Here is a 22,011-nt window from a genome sequence, read left to right on the forward strand (position 1 = left end):
TACATTGTGTAAGGAAACCTCAGGACCAATGTTAAAAGAGCAGACTGAAACTGTTTTGAAAGCTTCACCCACTTTGTTCAGTAGACAGTTTTACTGTTATGCAAGTAGCTTAGTTGATCCTTCCTCCTAAAACCTGAACCGTGAAGCTGTCCTTGCATCTGCTGTGAATACACACAAGGGTACAAGGGATTGTTCATCTAGATTTTGTCTAGAGTACCTAAAAAATAGGTTTTACACTTCTGACTAATCTACAGCAACTGAGAAAGTAAGTTAAACTTCTTGTTTACAGTGTGTGAGCGGGAGAGTCAACAAAAAATCAAAATATGTTGCTTAGAATATGTAAACTCTGAGTGCTGGTGTGAGGAAGTAGAAAATAGTACCACATAGGAGGCCTAGAGCCCCACCACAGTAAATACTTGCCCTGTGTATGGTCTAGAAGCTTGCATAAGAATGTCATTTAGAGCTGTAGTTTTTCTTTTACAGGCATAGTTTGAGTAATATCATACAGCCCAGAGAGTGAACAGAGTTACATATGTAAGAAAGTATTTTTTCTTGAGACAAATTAATCCTCTTTCCATATGAGAATGTGCTATACAAATATAAATACTCATACTTCTAAAGCTGGATCCAGACTAGGATGTGCTTTTTATTCACACCAGTACAGTAGAACTTCTGCATAAAGTCAAGGCTGCAGTTTCTCTTGAATTGTTGGTTCGAAAAGAAACATTTTGCAGAATCCAGAGCTGCTGGATGCTGGTGCACAGGCACCTGGGTGGTTTTCTGGCTCCTGCCTCCCTGCCTCATTCCATTTGCTTTCAGACAACTGAACCATTCAAAACTTAAGCAACCTTTGGTGAAAAGTTCATTTCAGTTTCTCCACAGTCTCTTCAAGGTAAAATGTCTATTCCCCTCAGAGACAGTTCCACCTTTATGTGCTCCTGTAAACTGGCTCAGAAAAACTCTTTGTGCAGCTGTTTTTCCTCTCCATTCTCAGCCATCATTGAGTTTGTGGAAAGAACATGCAACTGGGCAGAGTATGAGAAGTCAGTGTGAGACGTGGACTGGATGCTCGGCTGAGATCCTGAAATAGTCTGGCGGCAGCAGACATTTCCTGTTATGAGGAATAAGATCTATGCAGGGGGATTGTGTCCTTTGTTCTCCCCTGAGCTACAAGTAAAATAATACCTGCAAAAATATCTTTAAAGAAAGATACTGTGGTATCTTGAAAAGCACAAATTACTATTAGAATATCTGTGTTTTACTGAAGTCTGCCATCCCCTCCAGGTTTCAGAGTTAACTGCATCATTGTCTGTTGGACCAAATGGGAAACTGAGGGGCTGTATCAAATCTGAGCAACTGTTTCTGCAGCATTTGAGTTACAGAAATCTCAGTGTAGGATTTGGAGAAGAAGCTTGTACATGGGTAATTATTTTCCTGTTCTACTCAGTATAAACAGAAAATGAGAACTGATCAGAGCTGTTGCCAGACTAACGAATTTCAAGTGGGGCAAATCCAATGTAGCCAACAGCAGCTCATCACTTCCCAAGCATCAGTTTTTATGAATGATTTGGGTCGTATATGGGATCCACTGGTTGATTTTCATTTGTTTCAATTAGACATAAGAGATCTTGCAAATTCTGCTAACTGTGAATTATGTCATGCTTGGAAAAATACAGTGTGCTTGATTTCTTTGGCCTTGAAAAGTCTTAAAAACTCTTCCTGAAGGATTTTGTCTCAGTCCAGCCAGGTATGAGGCAGGTTTATGGCTGACATCCCAACACCAAGGTTATTTAGGGGAAATTTGTACAAGCAAGCTGTGTATTCAGAAAAGGGAAGGGCTAACCTTATGGTATGTGAGGTTCTGTGAAAATTCTTAATGATATTTTGGGTTTGTACAATTGGTTCAATGTTTTTCCCATCATACAAATTTGCCCTTTTAAAAAGAAATTTGCTAGCTATAAGGGCTTTGCTATGTCTGTTAAAATAAAAGGAAGTTACCAGTTTGTTGCAAAAACAGGCTGTCCACCAGTGACCTGAAAGTCACTGAGTGTTCAAATGAGGGCATTTATGTCTTTCTCAGGAGTGCAAGGCTCCTATCCCAAATACATCCTCACCTTGACACTGATAATGGGATTAATGAATAGGCTTTTCTAGTTTTCTTTTTCAGTTCAAAGCTAGCTGCATTAACTACAGGTTTGGTGCTTTTCACTTACCACACTGTAAATCCAAGCACTTTTACTTCAGAAAAAGAAGACGTTTAAGATATAAATAATAGGTGTACTGAAAAGATTAAAATGAAAACATTTTGAATGAGAGTTTTTGCATCTTCTGCTTGGGGCCTTTGCCATATCAACAACTCAAAGCTGGACCTTAGCAGGCAGAGGATGGTAAACTGTATGCAAGGCAGCACAGTAACCTCTGTCTATCACACATATTTAAGGTAGATATCTGTATCTCCTCTGTGACCAAACTGTATCACTTGTATTCCTTTCATTCTCTTGCTGTGGCAGTGAATACAGATTATGTGTTGTACATCTGAAAAAGTAATGTTGATCACACTCAGAAGAGATTCAGAATTCAGAAGATATTCACCACATCTACATAAGCCATTGTTAGCAAAGCAATTGCTCTCTGGTTACCTGTGCAGTGCTGCTGAGCACTGATAAAGTTGCCTCCTTGCGGCGTTGCCAAGTCTTAATTCAAAGCTTTACCGGCAAAAATAAGTGGTACTGAGCATTTTATCGATAGCCACTGCCTCTGTCTGTGGGCAGGCAGGACCCCAAGGAAATGGCTTCTCATCCAGGGTTTAACGTTCCGATGGCTTTGTGAAATGTGCAAAGAGCAGAACACCATCCCCCACAAACCGGAGACTTCTTCACAGAGCAAGTGACTTCATGACATCTCTGAAGATAAGGGAATTTAGGAGAAAATTTAAAGCTTTGGTTTCCTTGGAATCCAGGTGCAAATAAAGCAGTTGAATGGGGTCTTTTGAAATGCTGGAGCTGGCAAGGTTTCCGAGTTGGGAATTGCTGGCGGCAGCTCAGCTTGTTTAGCCCTCAGGGAGCATGTGAGAATCTGTATGCTTCTCTTTTGTAAACCTAAAATACCTGTTCTGCTAACTTTTCTCCTGCAACGTCTGCTACCAATTCACCTTTCAGGAAATGATCTAAAAACATCCTGAGCACTTAATTTCTCCCTTTAATTTTATTAGATCACCACGGTCCCTCTGCTATTTTACAGCTTCACATTAACATGATCTTAAAGGGCTCCTTACAGCGCAAATGCCAAACAACACAATTTGGACAAAGCCTTAATTTAGCCCCTCTGAAGCTCACAAGACAGTCTGAAATGCACATTTTCAGGTTTGTAGCAGGTTACTAACAGTGTGGCTTTGCTTACTGCCAGTAGGGCTGGCCAGAGGAAGGACTGCATTTTGGCCTGTGTACACATTTGTAGGATTTTCCTATAGCAGATGGAAAAACAGAGCTTCTCAGGAGTGTGATCATGTCTTGCTTTGGTGGCTGCACTTCACAGAGGACTTGAATGCTCTGCTCGAGGGCTGAGATCCCTCGCTTTGGCAACACAGGAGCTTGAGATCCCACCTCAGCTATATCCATGTGACCACTGAGGTCCCTGTTGCTGCCCTGACTGCTGACAAGAGGCTTCAGCTGGGGGCTGCCAGGCTGGCCTGCAGCAAGGAGCCTAACCACAGCTCTGTGACCCAGGGTTGTCACAGGATCTGCAAACAGCTGACCCTGCTTTATGTGTCCTAGAGACAGCACTTCCCCCATGCATAAACATAATCAGCTCATGCACCAGGCCCTGGGGTTAGAAAACATGTGATGCAGTCCAAGTAAAACACTTTTCTTTTAACAGTTAAAGGAATTTTTTATCTGCCTGATCAGGAAACAAAAGTAACATCTAAATGATCTGCATGCAAATGTTGGGGTGGTATCTGCTTGTCTACAGACAAGTCAAGCAGTGGCAAGTGGAGCTGGCCCAGCCTCACAGGACAAATACCAAAGCCAGCCCTACTACCATGTGTTCTGCACTTTCATTCAAATGTTTTCAAACAATTGTTTCAAATGGTAATTGTTCTGGCATTTGCCAAGTAATTTAGACACTGCATAGATGTAAAAATTGCAGAATTTTACATTCTTGCATTAGTCATTGCCACGTGCACTCTTACTGCAGTTTATTCCCATTTCCAGCAGATGTCTTAAGTGCCCTAGGAATGACTAGGACAGTCTGATTTTGTATTGTTTTTCAGTTAAAATGAAAGAGAAAAGGCCAGGTTCCCTCTCTTCTTGATTCTCTGGGTAAATCCATTGTGTTGTATGGCTTTCCCCTGGTGTTACACAGCAGAGGGTCAGGATTGGTCTCATTACACGTTTTTCTGAGGGTTCAATACTGTAGGGTGAGCAGCTGAGACAGGCATCAAACATATTCTTATAACTGTGATTTCAAAGGGAATGGGAGGTTGTTGGTACTGGCTTTGGCACTATTATTTCCTTAAATCATGCTACAGGCTCTGCGTGGACTAAATTAACTTCATCTAACGAGATGTTATGATTTCCCAAGTTGTACAGACATTTGGCAGGTTAAACTGCCTGATTAGACTTGTAAAGATCTTTGAATCTCAGGATCATGCGTGGCTGATACTGCCTCATTGCAGAGGGGGAGTGAATGGGTTGACATAGCCTCATCTGACATACACTGCCATGCTCACACTTATGCCTCTCCAGCCACAGGACACATCTTCTCTGCAGTTCTCAGAGCCCTCCTTGACAGGGTAGGCTCCCCACTGACCCAAAACCTGCAGCTAACATGACCTACTAAGCCTTCACCTTGCTCCCTGCCCCTAGGAGTTAAATCCTCTCTAAAGGCTGCAGAGCTGTGGCTGAGTAAGGCCAGCAGCCTTTGCTTTCTATCAGATAATTAGATAATTAGGGGATCATCTCCCCCCACAGTAGCAATTTGATGCCATGTCACCAAAGCTGGAAATATAAAAGCAGGCTTAGGGACAGAAATAAGCCAGTTCTATTTGTGCAGCTGTAGGCCTGCTGAAATGGCAAGACAGCTTCCAGATAGGAGCCTGCAGGTTTGAGCAGCCCTACATGTTGCTACATAGACTTAATAGCTTGGGACTCCATTAGCATGAGGAGCTTGGCTCCACAAAGTGCTGCATGGAGGAGATACTCCCCAGGTTGCAAGCAGTGAATGGTCTCTGTCAAGGCTGTTCCTTTGCAAGGTATCTAAAATGACCAGGAAACAAATAGCTACCAGACGAATGCTTGCTGTACATTTCCAACCTGTATGTTCTTATACAACCTGGCACTTGATGCTGGAGTTTGGCCAGCCTTTGTGTGCAGCCTGTGGTAGAGCAGGGGCTGTGCAATGTCAGGAGCAGCACAGCTGTAAGTGCAGAGCAGCAGCTGTATTCTCTGTGCAGGGATTTTTCATTTAGTCCTTTCTTTACTTGCTTCAGAGGCTTCATAAAACCAGTATAAAGCAGCACTGTGTTCTCAAGAAAGGCAATCGGTTTGGGCAATGCACTTTAATATGGAGAACTGAGTAAGGATTAAAAAAAGAATCTTTTTTAATAAGCTGTGGCATGGAATAAATATTACAGCCTGATTTTTTAATACCGAGCCATGACTAGGTTCATTTAGAGGACCAATCAGCTCAATGCTGTCCCTATCAAAGTCGGTGGTGAAACTCCTATGAGATTCCAGTTTGAGTTGAATTTACTGTCTTAATGGGAATAAGGAAGGAAGCTTGTAATAATTATCCTTTTATTATCCTGTTTTGTTTGATGATTAGCAAACAGAACATCGTGTAATAACTTTATTCATTGCTGTCATGTTGTACAAAATGCAGATCAAAAATCTCATATGAATCATATTATGTATGCTTTATTAAGTTAACCTACAATGCCAGGGAATGTGCTGCAAGCCAGATAATATTGAAATGAGGCTAACATTTAATATGTGAACTGTGAGAATTGGTTAGAGCAGCACTGCACAGCACAGCCAACGGCATCTAATACGTGTAGGTGTGCAGCTGCAGACTGATGGCTCAGGTGGGAACTTAAAGACAATTCCTTGTGTAAATCTCTCATTGCATGCCTATGGGAAAGATGGGTCTGAGACTCCCAAAGCAGTGCTTCTCTCAGTCACACACTGCATAAACACACCCTTGACACAGAAGTGCAACATCATTTGGCAATCAGGCTTAATTATGGCATAAATTTTTACAGCCCAGTATGCAACACTGTTTTCCATCTGATCCTCACATGGAGTAATCCCTGTTCTGCCCATAAGGTGAAGATGAGCCAGAAGGGATGGATCTGTGCTCTCCTATTAATCCAGGCACTGCTTGGCAGAAAAGGCTGGGGTCAGGGATTCAAGTGGTTCCTTCTTCCTGCAGTGCCCTACAGGTGGTGACTGCTGATATGTGTATAGAGAGGATGCTCAGGAAAATAGTAGAAAATGTTTCTAATGTTCATTGCTGCTCCAGGTTCTGAGCTACCCTGCTTGATGAGAAAGAGCAAGGAAAATCTTGACTATTGTCTCTCAACTGCATGGTTTTCTATGGGCCTTTGCAGGCAGGGTGTCAACTGAAGGTTTCTAGCATAAGGTTCTGTGCATCACCTTTGCCTTGGAGCAAGTATGATTCAAGACACAGCTTTCAGCCACAAAGGAAAAACTTCCAACTCAGCTGCTAAGTTTAATCAAGATTCTTTCAGTAAGTGGAGAATTAAATCCTGGAGAATTATAAATCCTTAAACTAAACAGTTTAGCGTTTAGATGAGGTGCTAAGGGATTTGATTTAGTAGTTGGGTAGGGATAGTGATAGGAGGATGGTTGGACTAGATGATCTTGTAGGTCCTTTCCAACCTTATGAACCTATGAACCTATAAACAGCAATAAATGGGGTCCTGGACAAAATATTTCGTTTTATTTTTTCCTGTCCATAGTGGCTCAGAAACTCAATGGCACCATTGAGGGGATGCTTTTATCAGAGCAGTGGGGCAGTTGGCCAGTCACAGGACACTTGGTTTCATTATTTTTTCTTTTTTTTTTTTACAGTGGGAAATTTTTCCTAGTTTGAAATGCAGACACTAAAAGGGAAAAACTGCAGCAGGGAAACAGGAAAACAATCTGCCAAAGCAAACTGATGGAAAAGAAAAACACTTCACTTATCTCTCTCCTTTGCTAACAATAAAATGAATGTTTTCTCCTAGAGGCCTCTGGAAAACATCACAGACCTGATGTGTCCTTCAGGCCACATGGTGACAGTAGCAGAAAGATACCAGTCAGCCAGCTTCCCCCCCAGCCTTTCTAAATAGTATTTGGTTGTTAGCTCATTGCCCAGCCAGCCCAGCAGTCAGACATTTCAGTGAAAGCACAGAAATTCTTATTATAAATAATGCACCAAATGTATCTGCAGCCTCACTCTGTTCTTCTGGAGCAGCTGAGATGCTGCACCGCTTCCTGCTGCACGATGTACTGAAACACATCCCTCCATGTGGGAGATGTATTTACGAAGACTACCCAGCAGAAATGCACAAAATGATCTGTACTGGTACCTGCAGCTTATCAGGAAAACAATGCTTGGCAGGGCACAGCTAATGCCTTGCAGAATGCAGCCCACAGTTCTGCCAGGGCTGCAGCTGGTGGAGAGCTGACTGATGGCAGTGGTGTTCTGGTGCTGGAGCTCCTCCAGACAAGTCCAAGCCGATCTGAGCTCTGAAAAAAACCAACTAGACCCATGTCCCTGCAGTCCTCACTCAGTTACTGAGTGCCACAGCCACACCACAACCCTCTCCCCCCTTTCTACAGATTCCTAAACTATCAAGTACCAGTGGCATCTCGTAGTCTGTGCTTTTATTCCCTGGATGCCCAGTTTGAAACTCCGCAGGGATGCTGGGGACTAGCAATGTCCCTGCCTGATATCAGAACATCATGAGGGTTCTGAAACTGCAAACTTAATGATTCTTCCTTTGCCTGTTTAGGTTATGTTTTCTTTCAATCAGTTTTCAAAATTTTACCAACAGCTGTGAAGACTACATCTTTCTGAAAGAAGGTTGATCTGGCAGGTGCTTGAATTTTTTTTTAAACCCTGATTGCTGTGAAGGCAGATGATGCTTGTTCCTGGCTTTATTTTCTCATCTTACCCAAAGTGCCTGGGGGAGGAGAATCAAGGTTCCCATAGCAGTAATGTACCTTTGTTAAGTCCAGTTAAGTCCACAAAGATTTCATCTGTCACTCTCTGCAGGGGATCAAAGTGGGCACGACCCAGTATCCTCCAGGAGGTAAAAACTTAATTTTCCTGAGACACTACCAGAGAACAAGAACAATCACTGAGTGTTGCAGGGCCTCCAGAAGCCCCACAGAGAAGACAGAGGCCCCCATGTCAACCTGATGCAAGATGGTGGTTGTTAAGGGTTGCGCCAAGGAGGACAGGGCCTTAAGCAACAGCAGTGCATCAGGGACCACTTTACACTCAAGAAGTCAGCAACTTTTGAGCCTTCCCCTTTTCAGCTCTGTGCAAGCCTGGCAGGCTGGAGAAGGGAGCGACGGTGCAGCTGTCTGAATTACCTGCCCTGCCTTTGTTGCAGGGCTGTTCTGCTGCCTGGCAAATGCTTGTCCTTATGCAGAGACAGGAGCGAAACTGCACTGAACGCTTCCCCTGAACTGAGTCACATTTCCAGTCATGAGGTGAAAAAGAGCAAAAGCAGAATCCCATTGAGGCTGACAGGCAGGGGTGTGCAGTCACAGTGCAGGGACTGATGCACAGCACCCTGCAGCTTCCCTCTCTGATTAGCTCTGCTTTGCAGGGGCATGGGCTGCTCCAGCTCACCATCTCCCTGGGGCATAAACTGCCTTTTTAAATTAAAAACAAAACAAAACAAAATAATAGTGACTATGCCCTTATTTCTAAGCAATGGACAGTTCCTGACATGGAGAGACTACTCTCCCCAGTACTAACTTCGAACAGGAGAAGCTCCCAAGTCATAAATGCCAACATTCGTAACATCTAACACATGCTCTTTGTAACTCTAACACATACCTGTATTTTCGCAGCACAGACTTCCATAAAGAAAACCCTTGTCCAAAGCATGCTTGTGTGTACAAACTGAAGGAGATTCCGACTCATTCTCAGCCCTCCCTCTTCCTAACTGTGGACCCAAGGTTGCTACTGGGATGTATAGTTACCAAAAGGAAGCCTGAACTTGTTAGCAAACTGTTGCATTTCCTGAAAATACTTTTGCTGACAAATGAAGGACAGGAATCAGATGATGAAGAAAGTGCCCGTTTTTCTAACCCTGGAAACTGGCAGAGAGAGCGCTGAACGTTTGACAGATGGCTTCTTCTTTATCACCCCTAAATATATGCATGCAGTTTTTAAACACTGCTGAAGGAGTTCAAGCTTCCTTAAAAGAGAAATATAATCACCACAAATACCTATTAATCAAATCAGGCGTATGGTGAATAGATGTAAAACACACAGGTAAATCAACAGGTAATCTATAAATACTGCTCATTTGTCACTCCCAGGCAGAGGTACTCATAATTATTTTCTCTTCCTACATTCATCCTCTGATGGCTTATTATCTGCACTGTTCTCACCCCTTCCAGTTCCTGAACAGCATGCTGGCAGCGAGGTGCCCAACACAGCACTGTTGGAAATGGCTGAGATGAAGCCTGTGTTCAGAAAGCAGTGCCATTTGCTGCAGACAGAGAAAGCTGAGGCAGGCATGAAAGCGACGGCTGAGTTAGGATCAAGCAATTCATCAGCGCAACAGTGCAGGCTGATGAGATAAAAGCCACATTTGCATTTATACTCTAACCCACTCTCTCATAGGGAAATTTTAGAGTGTCTGCCTGGATGTGGAAATTAACTTGGAAGAGATGCCTTGCTGCAGATATCAGTTATGGGGTATTGATTGTTCTGGCTCCTTTCATATTGAAACGAAGCTCACACCAAGGGGCTCAGGGCTGGCAAGGGACTCTCCTCCGTGGTACTCTATGAGCTGGGGCTACTGTGCTGTGTGCTGCCACCATCACGGTAGGAGAGTATGTTCTGGCAAAAGCTACCAGGATTAATGGCTAAGCTCTCAGAAAATGAGACAAGCACAAAAAGAGGGAACAGAGTAAGGATCAGGGATGCTCAGCAAATTAAAATGATTTTTTTTGCATTTTGTCTGGCCAGAAACCACGTGAAATCTGCACCCCAGTGTGGCTGGTAGCAGTCTCTGTCTGTTAGATTCTGCGACAGTTACGCCTAGATGGCCCAGTGGAAAAGCTGGCAAAAGGCAGGGCTTTGTTAGTAATCACAGACAGCTTGCAAAAGGCTGTTTGCTTTCTGCAACATCCTGACTCTGTGATTGGGGATGCACTGACCATTATTTGCTTATCAACACTGGAAAACAGAGGGGAGGAATTTATTCTCCCATTCTTCTCAATCAATATGTATTCGCATCTTTTAGATTATAGGACTGATCCAGTAACTGCTACAGTGAGATTTTCCAGGGACATAACTGGCTTCAGAACAAGTCTGGCATGACTGAAATTAACCAAAGCTTACATTTTCTCTTCATTCAGATATTAAACTGAAGTTCATTGAACCATTTCTTCCTTTCATACAGGGAGATCTTTAAAGACATGTACTCAAGTACAAATTTGAGGTCATAGTAAGGTTTGGTAACCATAAAGAGTGCTTTGAAAGAAAAAGCGTAAGAATTATTTCAGGAGATGTAATCTTATATACCATGTCAACTGAACCACCTCCTTGCAGCCCATGGTTAAGTCCAAGACCCAGGAATAATAGGATTTTTGATTCAGTCATGACTTTGTTCTTTCAATCAGCTAATCTGGTGGTGGCTGTTCTGGATCCTATTTTAAGATGACTCCCTTGCAGTAACTTTATTTCTAAAAAGAACTTTTTCTCTGAGGGTAACTTACATGTCCTCCTCTCAGTGCAATCTGAGGGCAAAGATTCTGGACAGTAGTTTTTATCCCTATCAAAATAACACTGACACTTCATAAATGGTGCTTATAAGATGTTTTGCAGTTCTTAGATTGTAACACTCAGCATTTTATATTAAATTGTTAATGTTTGGTAAAGTAGCATGCTCAGCCATTTTAATAACTTTGATGCATTCTGTAATAAAAAAAACAATATTTGTTTATCCTTCAGTAACTGAAATGGAAAATGAGACCTCAGATTTTCCTCTTAACCAATTCCAAGTCAGCTCCCTCATGTGAACAGCGTATTAGAATAAAATATGTAAGCCAAGGATAATGCTATGCTCAATATTTTATTTATATTTTTATGTAAACATAATTTGCTCTGTAGGCACAATAGAACAAAAGCTCTAAAGCAACAAATACAATTAAACAGTGTTTCAGTTCACTTCAATCAGGCTTAAGATAAAGAGAAGCTTTCACAGTTCCTTTAAGGCAATTTAAGGAATAATTTGTTTCACTTGAAGAAACTATCAAATTGTCTTAGAGTTGTTTAAACACAAGCATCAGTAGTAAACACAACCCTTCATTTCTGCTGCAATAAGGCTCCTTCAGTCACAACAGCCTCGCCATCATTTTGTATGGCATGCCCTCTACCACCTCAAATGTGATACTACTGTCTGTGGTATTCTAGTAAGAATTCAGGGCTTATGGGCCAAATTCTGCTAGCACAAATCCCTGCTTCCAAAACAGGTACCTGAAAACTTGCCATTCATTTCAGTAGTAACCTTCATATGTGTCACATTAATACCATTATAACACAGAGTAGAATTTAGCTCAGTGATTGTAATACTGATCTGTGTAGTGCTTAGGTAGATCCAGAATAGTCCTCCGTACTCATTGCAATTACCTGACATTCTGCTGATCAGAAAATGGCCCTGAAATTGGGATGAACTAGCATGAAAAATATTTTTGCCTTGCTAACAAAACCAGGAAGAACTAGCCAAAATGATTTCATTTGATTGTTGTCCTCATGGTGTCTGTGGCCATGACCACCATCACCCCTCTCTGTTTATCTCTAAGGGAAATTTAACTGTAGAGCCAGCCATACTGTGGTTTATAACAGAAGAATGGATTTGCTATTCTGCTTGCCCTACTAATTTAAGGCCTTGAGAATGCCACTTTACTGCCAGTTCAAAGGTCACCAGCAATATTGCTCACTTTGGCGTCAAATCAAAATTTCTAGTTATGTTAAGGTTTGTTGCAGGACAACATCGTTACACTAACTGCAAAACAAAACTGGGCATGTTTCCTACTGAATTGTGAAAACTTAATGGCCTTTCTTAAAAGCTCGTTTGGCAATCCCAACACATGGAAAACTCACTGAATATATATCTTTTCTGCATACTGAGTTCCTGTTTGGGACTGATATGGCACCGGAAGCCTAGGCAAGTCCAACACAAAAAGGAAATCGATGAGCATGAAGTTCTGCTTCCACATCTAAAGAAAACTGACGTTTGTTTTGACTAATATTTCAGCAAAAGCTTTTTTTGGCATTTTCCTCCACAGTTATTTCTTCTCATCATTTTTGAATTTGTTTAACTCAAGGGAAACTTGCTTAGAATGAACATTCTGCACACTTATCTAGTATTAGAACAGTAGAATGGCAACTTCATGAGCACAGTATGAAGAGATGGACATTAATACTCAGGCAGCAAAGATTAACCAAGCAGAAAAATTAAACAAAACAAAACAAAAAACCTCTAAAACCACACATAAAAGTCATCCAGACTCACAATTACGTTCACATTAAGAAAAGCCTGAGAAGCAATCCCTCTCCCCTTCTCTATATTTCTTAACTTCTATCAGTAGTACATATTTGTAGATTTAGGTGCACAACTGGCCATGCCTGGAGAAATATTTCTTTTGCTAAAAATATATTAATTCAAATATACACGGCATTATAACAAGGTCTTTTAGCATTTCTACTGAAGTTGTTTGCAGTTATTTTAAAAGGATTATTTCAACAAGACCACCGAGGACCTGAGTAGCTGCTGTTTGGATAGGTGAAAGACAAGAAAATATTTACTTTTGTCATGTTTAGACATAGTTTCCACTAGTGGGAGGTAGATAGACTAGCTGCTCTTTGTATTCTTGATCCTTCAAATAATCACAAATAGAACTGTACATACGGAGCAGAGCTCTGAACGGAATTACCCGCCTAGGTAAAGGTATCCCAGTGCATAACTTTTGATGGGATTAAAGTCTAGAAGTCACTTTTTAAAGGGTTAACTTCAGTAGAAGTTCAGCTCCAGCTCATAGTTGATCAATACATACTGATTTCAGAGCAGTAAACTCTGCCGACAAATTTCTTTCCACATATCGAAGAGTGATCCTTACTAATAGGATATAAAGTTAAATTTACAAATGTTTCAGATTGCAGACACAGATGAGTCAATGCGTCCTCTGTAGAACATGAACTGAACTGTCAGTAACAGTGCAAATTGTTCTGGCTCTAAGACGAGTGGCCAACTGACCTCTGGTGCCTGGAACATATGGGGTGATAACAGATCAACAGGAAAGCAAGATAGCTGGCACTCTGAACAAAGTGTTTAATTACTGGTGCGGATGACTAATATGATTATACAATACTAATCAAAGTCTGTCCATTAATGACATCTTGCACAATTTCAGATTCCACAATCCAAAGTGAGGTATTTTTGAAAATGAAGATGGGATTGCTTATAAAACAAGGAAGCGCTATTAGGGGATATAAACTCACAATTTTGGAAACTTTTATCTGTGGTTCATATAAGGAAAACTATTTTAACACTGAAAAATGTGCAGACTTAAAAATCCTCCCTCTGATTAGCAGAATCTTCAAGACAGCAAGTGGGAATACTTTTTGTTACTGTGGTTGTCAACTTGCAAAAAAAAGCTCAACCCTCCAGATAACTTTATGCAAAAAAGTTGGAATTTGCATGAGAAAGATGCCCATCTAAATTACACAGTAAGTTAATGAGGCTTTAAACTGAAACAGAAAAATCCATGGGACTCCTACAGGGAAATTGGGTATTACACAGGAATGTCATAATACTGCACTGGATGAGAATGGCACTTGAGTTCAAAACAACAATGATCAACAGCTCATAGCTCAGCTGACTGCAGACAAATACAACACACACTGTACTACAGCATTTGTTCACTGATGCGGAGAATATTTCCCAGTCTTGTTCCCTTCTCCTGAATCAATCATTCTGCTTCCATCACCTCTGGCTGTTACTGGATGAATGGCATGCGCTCTTTATTCTCATTGTCCCCTTCGTGGTCCTCTTCCTCCTCTCCAGCCTCACTCGTCTCCGTGCTGTCGTTGGCCATCTACAGCATGAAAGGTGAAGAATATCAGAGCACCTGTCACACCGTTTTACCCAGTCTTGTTCCACTTTGATTCATCTCATAAAGTGACTTTAACAATGGAAGATGCAGCAAGAAAACAAATGTTCTGTCAGAACAAAACTTCTGTTGTACAACACCACTTTCAGCTAAAACTGTAAGCTACCTGAGGTACCAAAGGTACGCCCTGATTTCTGCATTGTAATCAGAAAGCACTTCTGTGTTCATACACTGAAGTAATATTCATGTGTCTTTCTCAGTTCAACCTCCCTACTACAGGAATTTTGTATTCATTAAATGTCTATCTGTTTTCTGTCAGAGGGACACAAATAGACTTGGCAGTTTTATCCTGATTTAAGAGTGGCAGGCACTTTTCTGGAGACGGAGATGGCTATGCTGCATAGAAATTTAACTGATGGGACCGTAGCAGTTACAACTGTATTTCAGCTTGGGTTAAAAATATAAATTTTAATTATGGGTTCTAATTAGGTGCTATGGATTTAGAAGAAAATGATGTATGAGAAAACTGTAAGGGATATTTCTCCAAATGTCACGTTTCACCCTGTGGGACTGTACGCCATGCATGTAGTGCTTTGCACTCACCAGGGGAGTGGGTGCTTTCTCCACATCCAGAATTAGTTTTCCTATGTTACCTCGGTCATGGATTCTCTGCATGGCCTCCTTCACCTGAAAGAAAGATAAGCTGTTGATAATGTACAACCAATAAACACTGGTTTACAGAAAAGCCTTTCTTCAAAATCTGAGGCACACTATGAGCAATGACATTCAAACTGAGGCTTTAAACAAAATGAATACAGATAAACACCTTTTGGGGATTTTTTAAGGCTTGAGTTTTTTGTCTTGTGTTTGTCACAATGGGATGCAAATCTTCATGACAGTTTCTGGGTAGTGTAATACCACCACAATGGTATTGCAGAACAAAAGCTGAGGTGCACAGACAAGCAGGCTCGGAGATTTAATCGTGGCAGGTTGTTCATTAGATTAATTTCTTTTTCTCTTGGCAAAATATTTGTGAAGAAATTTTACTTTCATTGAAAATGTGAAATCCTTTTCTAATTGACCTATGATTGTTAATTAGAATCGTTTGCCTTCTTACAGAGAGAATGCCATGTCTAGGCAGTGGCTGTGACAGATCATGTTGGCTCCAATTGGGTGAGTATGTTTTCCTATATCTTTCTCCATATTTTTTATTATTTCTTTTAACAAATAGTGTCTTATCAATACCACTAGACATTTAATAAGTGGCAGCAATTAGCACATACAAGAAAGGAAGGAAAACTTCTTATGAGTGCCCTGGAGAGGAGCTGATTTTTATGTGAAGTTACAGAACTCTGTGGGGCTCAGTGCTGATGAACTGAAACTTCATGTGTGTTTCCCAGTATATACAATGTGAAGCATGCAGACCACTATTAAATCACTGGAAATTGGAAGATGTCAAGAATTCCTCATTGTCATGTTGGAAAACATCAGAAAACTGAAAGTAAAGGCCACAGAAAGACTTTTCCATAGCTTTATCACACTATCTTTTGCTGGCATAACAGGATATACTGAGGCAAGAAAGAGTTTTATGTTAATAGATCTGCCACCTGTAGCATAGTTTTATTGACTATTTGAAGAATAATGGCATAGAAGCTAGAAACAAAATGCTGACTTGGAACACGTGGGCCCCACAGTACATTAAAAGCTTGAATGGAGGTCCATGCACCCAAGATCATTAGTGAATGTCCAATACAGGAGGTGCTGCAATATTTCTGAAGACACTGAACAAATACAGCTTTCACATTTCCATTAAATTTAATGGATACTGGGCACAAAATGTCTTTACCATCTGTCAGCCTCATTCTGAAAGCTGGCTGCGGTGAATTCAACATTACCACTTTAATTTTACCAAGTGGTTCAGTCCATTAGTAAATACCAGACATATATATAAAAAAATAAAAAAAACTAATCTGATAGAACAAAAGAAAAATTGCAATGATTAAAAAAAAAACCAAACCTTTTTGACTTAGGACATAATTGTAGATTAACCACAGAAAACAGTGTTGTATGAATTCCACTGGATAAAAGGGCGACTCTAAGCACCAACAAAAACCACAGTAACTTTTACCTAAACCTACAACACTGCTCCTGCAATATGGGCAGTATTCCTTTAAGAATATCCAACAATGACTCTGAAGCAACAGCTGCAGCAGCTATATTATTTGATAAATCTTATTAGCCAAATCAAGCTTTCAGGAGTCCATAGCAAAGCATAAACACTCATACAGATGAGACAGAATTGGAGAAATCAGCAAACACATTTACCCATCTTTGAAATTTATTACCAGAACATCATGTAAGAAGCAAATGCAACATTGATTTTAATCTATACCATATCACAGTTCACAAGGCAAATCTGAGAAAATGTGCCTTCCCTTCAGTTTTCACAGGCACAGTATCAAGTTTAAGACCCTGAAGAAAGGTTCAGTGGTTTCCAGTACGCTCGTAAGTAGCTTACAAATGCAAACAGCAGACATAGGAAAAGGGAATGATATGATTTTTAACAATAACAGTGGCTATGGGATCCAGATGGAACCGTTAAAATACATAAAAAATACAAAAGTTTGATTCCACATGAGCATCCTTCAGTGCCATTTTCAACTTGCCTACCCAGTTCATCAAACTGTTCATCAATTCATACTAGTGCAATACCATGAGTTGTGTTATAAACGAGTAAATCTTCTGTTTTCAAGATTATGGCTGCTAACAGTTCACTTATTCAGCCTTAACTGCAAATGTTTGTTTCCCAGTGCACCTGAATATTAAAACCATTCCCTCTTCCACTGCAGAGAAGAGAGACCATTAACAACTAATTAAGCATGGTTACAGTTTAAGTAGTTCTACGTGAACTCCAAAAATATCTGCTATTTCATGTGAACTTTTAAGTGCTGAATTCAGTCTGATTCAAGGGAGATATCCCTTCCAGTAGCAAAGATCAAGAGGGCCTCCCTCGTCTTAAAGTCCCTAAATTACTTTTCACCAGTTGTTACCATTTGTATTTGTGATCTCAAATGAAAGTAAATAAATCAGACTTTTTCCATACGGACACATAAATTCAGTTTCTTCTTGTGCAGTATCATCAGCAGAAGACTCGGACTGGAAACGGTGCAAGGGTGCATTCTTAATTTAAAGAGTTTCTGTTGGAATAAAAGACAAATTTTCTATTGTCCTTTCCTTATAACTCACTCCTTACAGTGTTTGTGTCTAAACTAATGCTCAATTACAGATTTGAGCCCCGAGAAGCAAAACATTCACATGGTACATATAATAAAGCTCTGCACTGGACTCTGAACTGTTTCTACATATTAGTGGACGATGTGAAAATGCTTTCAAATTTCCATGTTATTTGTCTAAGGAAATTTGTCAAACTCATTGCTGAAAAGAAAGAAAAGCCATGCAGTCCCATTAATCCAACATAAACCACCCCAGGCAGCAAGAGAAGAAAACAATTAATAACAGTGAAGGAAAAATGAAAGGAATCCCAAGTTTGCCTTTTCCCTCAAATACAATTCACACTTTTGCATCAATATTCTTTTAGTTTGATGTATTGTATTTTTAAGCATTATAGCATAAATGGCTTTCTATATCTTTTCAGTCTGATGGAAAATGATAATAAACACAGGAAAAGGAATTTTCTAGCCCAGTTGGAAACAATTTGCATTTGCTTTAGGGAATATCCTTTTATAATTGATGAAACAACTTTGAGCAAGCACGTTTCCCCCATCCCTTTCAGGCTGACAAGTGGCACAGTTGTGGATATGTTATTAAATATCCTCGTTCAGCAGTGGCAATAAATCTGGAAATTAAGATCTATGCAATAACAAGTCACAGTTACTAGGCCCTGTGAGAAACACTCAGAACTCTCATCTTCCATCATAACTCCCCAGGTGCCACACGTTCTCTGAGCTCTGTGAGCACTCCCCCTCCTTAGTCATACCACTTTGTTGGACCCAAGCAGAAAGGTAATGATAGAGCTTAAGTGGCAACGTACAGATCCACTGCATGTGTCAGCATCATAGGCAACAGAGCAGCTTTAACATTTCTTGCAAATTTCATCTATTAACACACACTCGCACACCTGAAGAGATGTTGTGCTACCAATACTCAAACATAGTTCTTCAGAGAAGTCTTGATACAAACACAGGATAGAAAATGACAAAGGTGGTAAGACAGCCTGCTGTGAGAAAGTCTATCCAGGGGTGTTTTCCTGGGGGGATGTTATGGCTGGGATCTCAGAGCTTCTCTTGTACCACAGCCATTTCTGCCCTACTATATTGTGTATCACACTGAGAAGAGCAACAATTACCACCAACAGACCTTGGGAGAAGAGGAAAGGCAGAAATACCTTCATGCTTCTGGTCAGAGAATGTTCTATTTATGACCCATTTCTCTATTTGGCTCTAAAAAGGAATCAGTCTCAGGAGTAAAATAAGACTGCAAAGTTGAGTGCTATACTGTTTGTTATGCCAGTATAACACACAGGAGACTTTAGCCCCACATTCGTAATACAGACGTTTAGAGTCCAGAAGCAATAAATGCCATGGGCAAGTTTCTTAGTGGATCATTAAAACATGATGGTTTTATCATCATATGCAATGCTGTTCAGCTCAGTAATATCATAAATATGATCATTTACTTTAGAAGATCACAATTTGCAACTGAAAGACATCAGTGCAATAGAAAAATGGATATTCTTTTATCTGCATGATGTTGAATGCTGTTTATTGCTCAGACTTTCTTCTTCTGGGCAACTCTAGTGCTAGTGATAATCTACCACACTCACCAATTGTTCTATCCCCTCTATCACCATCGGCTGTGCAGGAGATCAGTGCCCAAATAATGTGAACAGCCCCCACTTCCAAACAGACACAGAGGAACACAGCATCAATTCAGTTCATGATCTACGACTGTATTTTTTTTATTATTTCCACACCTTTTCATTACTGCTATCTATTTCCACAAATCATCTCCAACCATCACCTTCTGTCCTCAGTTTACACAATGAAAATGTCTAGACCCCATATGCTGGAAAGGAAAGCACTCAAAGGAAAATGGCAGCTTCTTCTACAGGAAAAAATGAAGTATTTTGTGTGTGGGGCTAAATTTCACTCCCTGCTCCCCTGGCATAACTTTCCTAACACCTCAAAGTTGCACGTGGATGAGAAGAGCAGCTGCTGGGAGGACGGAAGTCTGAGCTGATAAAGGAATATTACCAATGATCAATAGGCTTTTATCACTTGAGCATTCATTCTGTAGATGACTGTTATCTCTCAATCATGCTTTTTGCACAGAACAGTATTTTCTCACTTCTCCAAACTCCGGAGAGCATGAACTTCCCATCAGGAGAATTCAGAATTTTCCCTGTGAAAGCCAAGAGAGCTTGTATGACTCTCATCCTGCTCTCCTACAAACAGCTAAAACAATAAGAAATTTAGCTTCTGCAGTCCATCTGTGCAGGCTTGCTCTCTAGCAGAAAGAAGAGCTGCCGGCAAAAGCGTTCCTTACCAATTAATTCCTCTCTATCTCACTGTCGTGTGTCAGCAGAGCCTGCAACTGCATCATGTCTGCAAAATCACATGGACAGAGTCTCCATGGTGACAGTGTCATGCGGTGTGCAAACATCAGCTGGCTAGTCAAGGTTACTTTGGCAACCCAAGTGTCACAGGTAATGATCCAAATCTTCCTCAGATTCATGCTAGAATCATCTGAATTAAGAACTTGTCTGTTTTTCATTTTAGGACTGGTTCTGCTTTGTTGCTGTTCATAACAGCCACTATTTCCATGAGCCCAGAGCTATCTCCATTAGAATTTCAAACATTAATATCAATAGTATTTATTTAAGCATCATTTGTATGCAGTAATGAGGGAAAAGATGCATGCTGCAGACCATTCTAGCCGAGACACCCCATAAGTAAAGCTTTTAATACTGCAGCTTTCATAAGCACCATAAGGCAACATGATTTTATCAGATGCACTGCTGTGGTCTATTAAAATCTATGCTGTCTTTAATATGAACTGTGAGCTGCATCATAATTGCAGATGCTCCTCTTAGACCAGAAGAATTTGCTTTCATGTCATGGGCATATACAGACTTCCACACTGAACACAGCAGTCCATACAGGGAGAAATCCTATGTAGTTCCTATCTTCTGGGTTATGTTTGTTCAGCTTTGGTCTGTGGAAGGGAGGAAGCTCAAGGAACCAAGGACAGTATTTTCCAAGCTTGCTGGTAGCTCTGAGAGAGCAAACTGGTATTCTACCCTATGCAGATTTTGCCAGTGCTGGGGCATGGGATGTGGCGAGCAGAAGAATATCTCCCTTTTAATCTGCATTTGTAACAGCACTATTAACAGTTCCTATTCGTAGTAGGAATATTCAGCTTGCAGCATGTAGCAAACAGCTGGCAGGAAAGTGCTTCTAGTACTCAGCCACTGTGACAAAAAAAAGAGCAGTATGTACAGGATTCTGAACGGGCTCCACTCCTGCTCGTGTCAGTTCTTACCTCAGAAATCAGGGACTGACCATATACAAGAAGACACGTCGGTGTCAGGGCACCTGAGACCCAACAGCTACAGGGAAAAAGTGTGGAGAACACTGAGATACAATCAAAATATCTGCTGAAGTGTTAAGAAATTAGTACAGTCAGCAATTATTTTGATCTGATTAGAGAATTTTTAGACACAGGAGGAAGGTAACTTGGGCAATGGAGTCTGCTTCCTTGCAATGAAGCTAATACATCACATCAACCTGCTGGTACCCACCTGAAACCAAAAATGACCTGAATCTGACTCACCTGTTTTTTGCTGTTACACTGAACTTCTGCACCAATATCTTCTCCTGTATACATGCAAATAGGAAATCATTTTAAAATCCCTTTCATTCCTCCATTGCTATTCACAGCTGCAGAGTACAGCTCCAGCATCCACTCCCTCCTGCTGCCCGCCAGCGAGGAGAGACCTTTTCGCTGGAATACCTTTTTGCATCACTGTACGTTGCCATGGCAGCAAGACTAAAACCAGACCCAAGATGAGAAAAATGTCAAAGGAATAAAAACTGATGCTACAGGCAAATTCTGACTCAAGTCCTCCCTTGGCTACTGAACAGATCTGTTACGTTATATGCTTTTTAGATGGAGAACTACAGCTGCACAACTGTACTGTTCACTCTTGCCTTATTCCTACAAGCTCCTGCTGACACCAATGAATATTTTTGCCTTGATGAAACTCAAAGAGATTTAAAGCCTCGCAATTACAGAATAACTGAACCAAATCTTGCCAGCTTTTATTTACAAGGCCAACAGGAAAAAAAAGCAGAAAAAAGAAGAAAAAATTAAATATTTAGAACTACCAAATAGGATCTAGATTATAAATCTGGTGGGAGCTTTTCCCACACAGTAAACAAAGAAAAAAAGGCTTTGGCATTGGTTCCACCAACACAGAGAACTCTTCAACAGTTGAAGGCCAGCATTTTGGTTGTAAGAGTAGCACTACAGAAGGAATATGTCTCTTAGACTATGTGTATTACCTTAGAAAAGCCTGCAGAATGAGAAGGCAAGCAAATACTGATCTGAACTAGCACAGTGTAGC

At 40.8% G+C, this 22,011-nt stretch overlaps 1 protein-coding gene across 1 annotated transcript in view; it reads right to left on the reverse strand.

The window, feature by feature from the left end:
• Positions 1-11,307: 11,307 nt before the first annotated feature.
• The window catches only part of VAT1L (vesicle amine transport 1 like), a 45,821-nt gene continuing 35,117 nt past the window's right edge, over positions 11,308-22,011 (reverse strand). The window contains exons 8-9 of the mRNA XM_065733130.1: positions 14,970-15,053; positions 11,308-14,351 (exon numbers count right to left, since the gene is read on the reverse strand). Coding sequence (XP_065589202.1) covers positions 14,253-14,351; positions 14,970-15,053 — 183 coding nt within the window. The 3' untranslated portion in view covers positions 11,308-14,252. The remainder of the gene's footprint in view (positions 14,352-14,969; positions 15,054-22,011) is intronic.

Source organism: Cyrtonyx montezumae, unplaced genomic scaffold, assembly GCF_038088225.1.
Source record: "Cyrtonyx montezumae isolate F1298 unplaced genomic scaffold, pur_monq_1.0 scaffold_17, whole genome shotgun sequence".
NCBI lineage: Eukaryota > Metazoa > Chordata > Aves > Galliformes > Odontophoridae > Cyrtonyx > Cyrtonyx montezumae.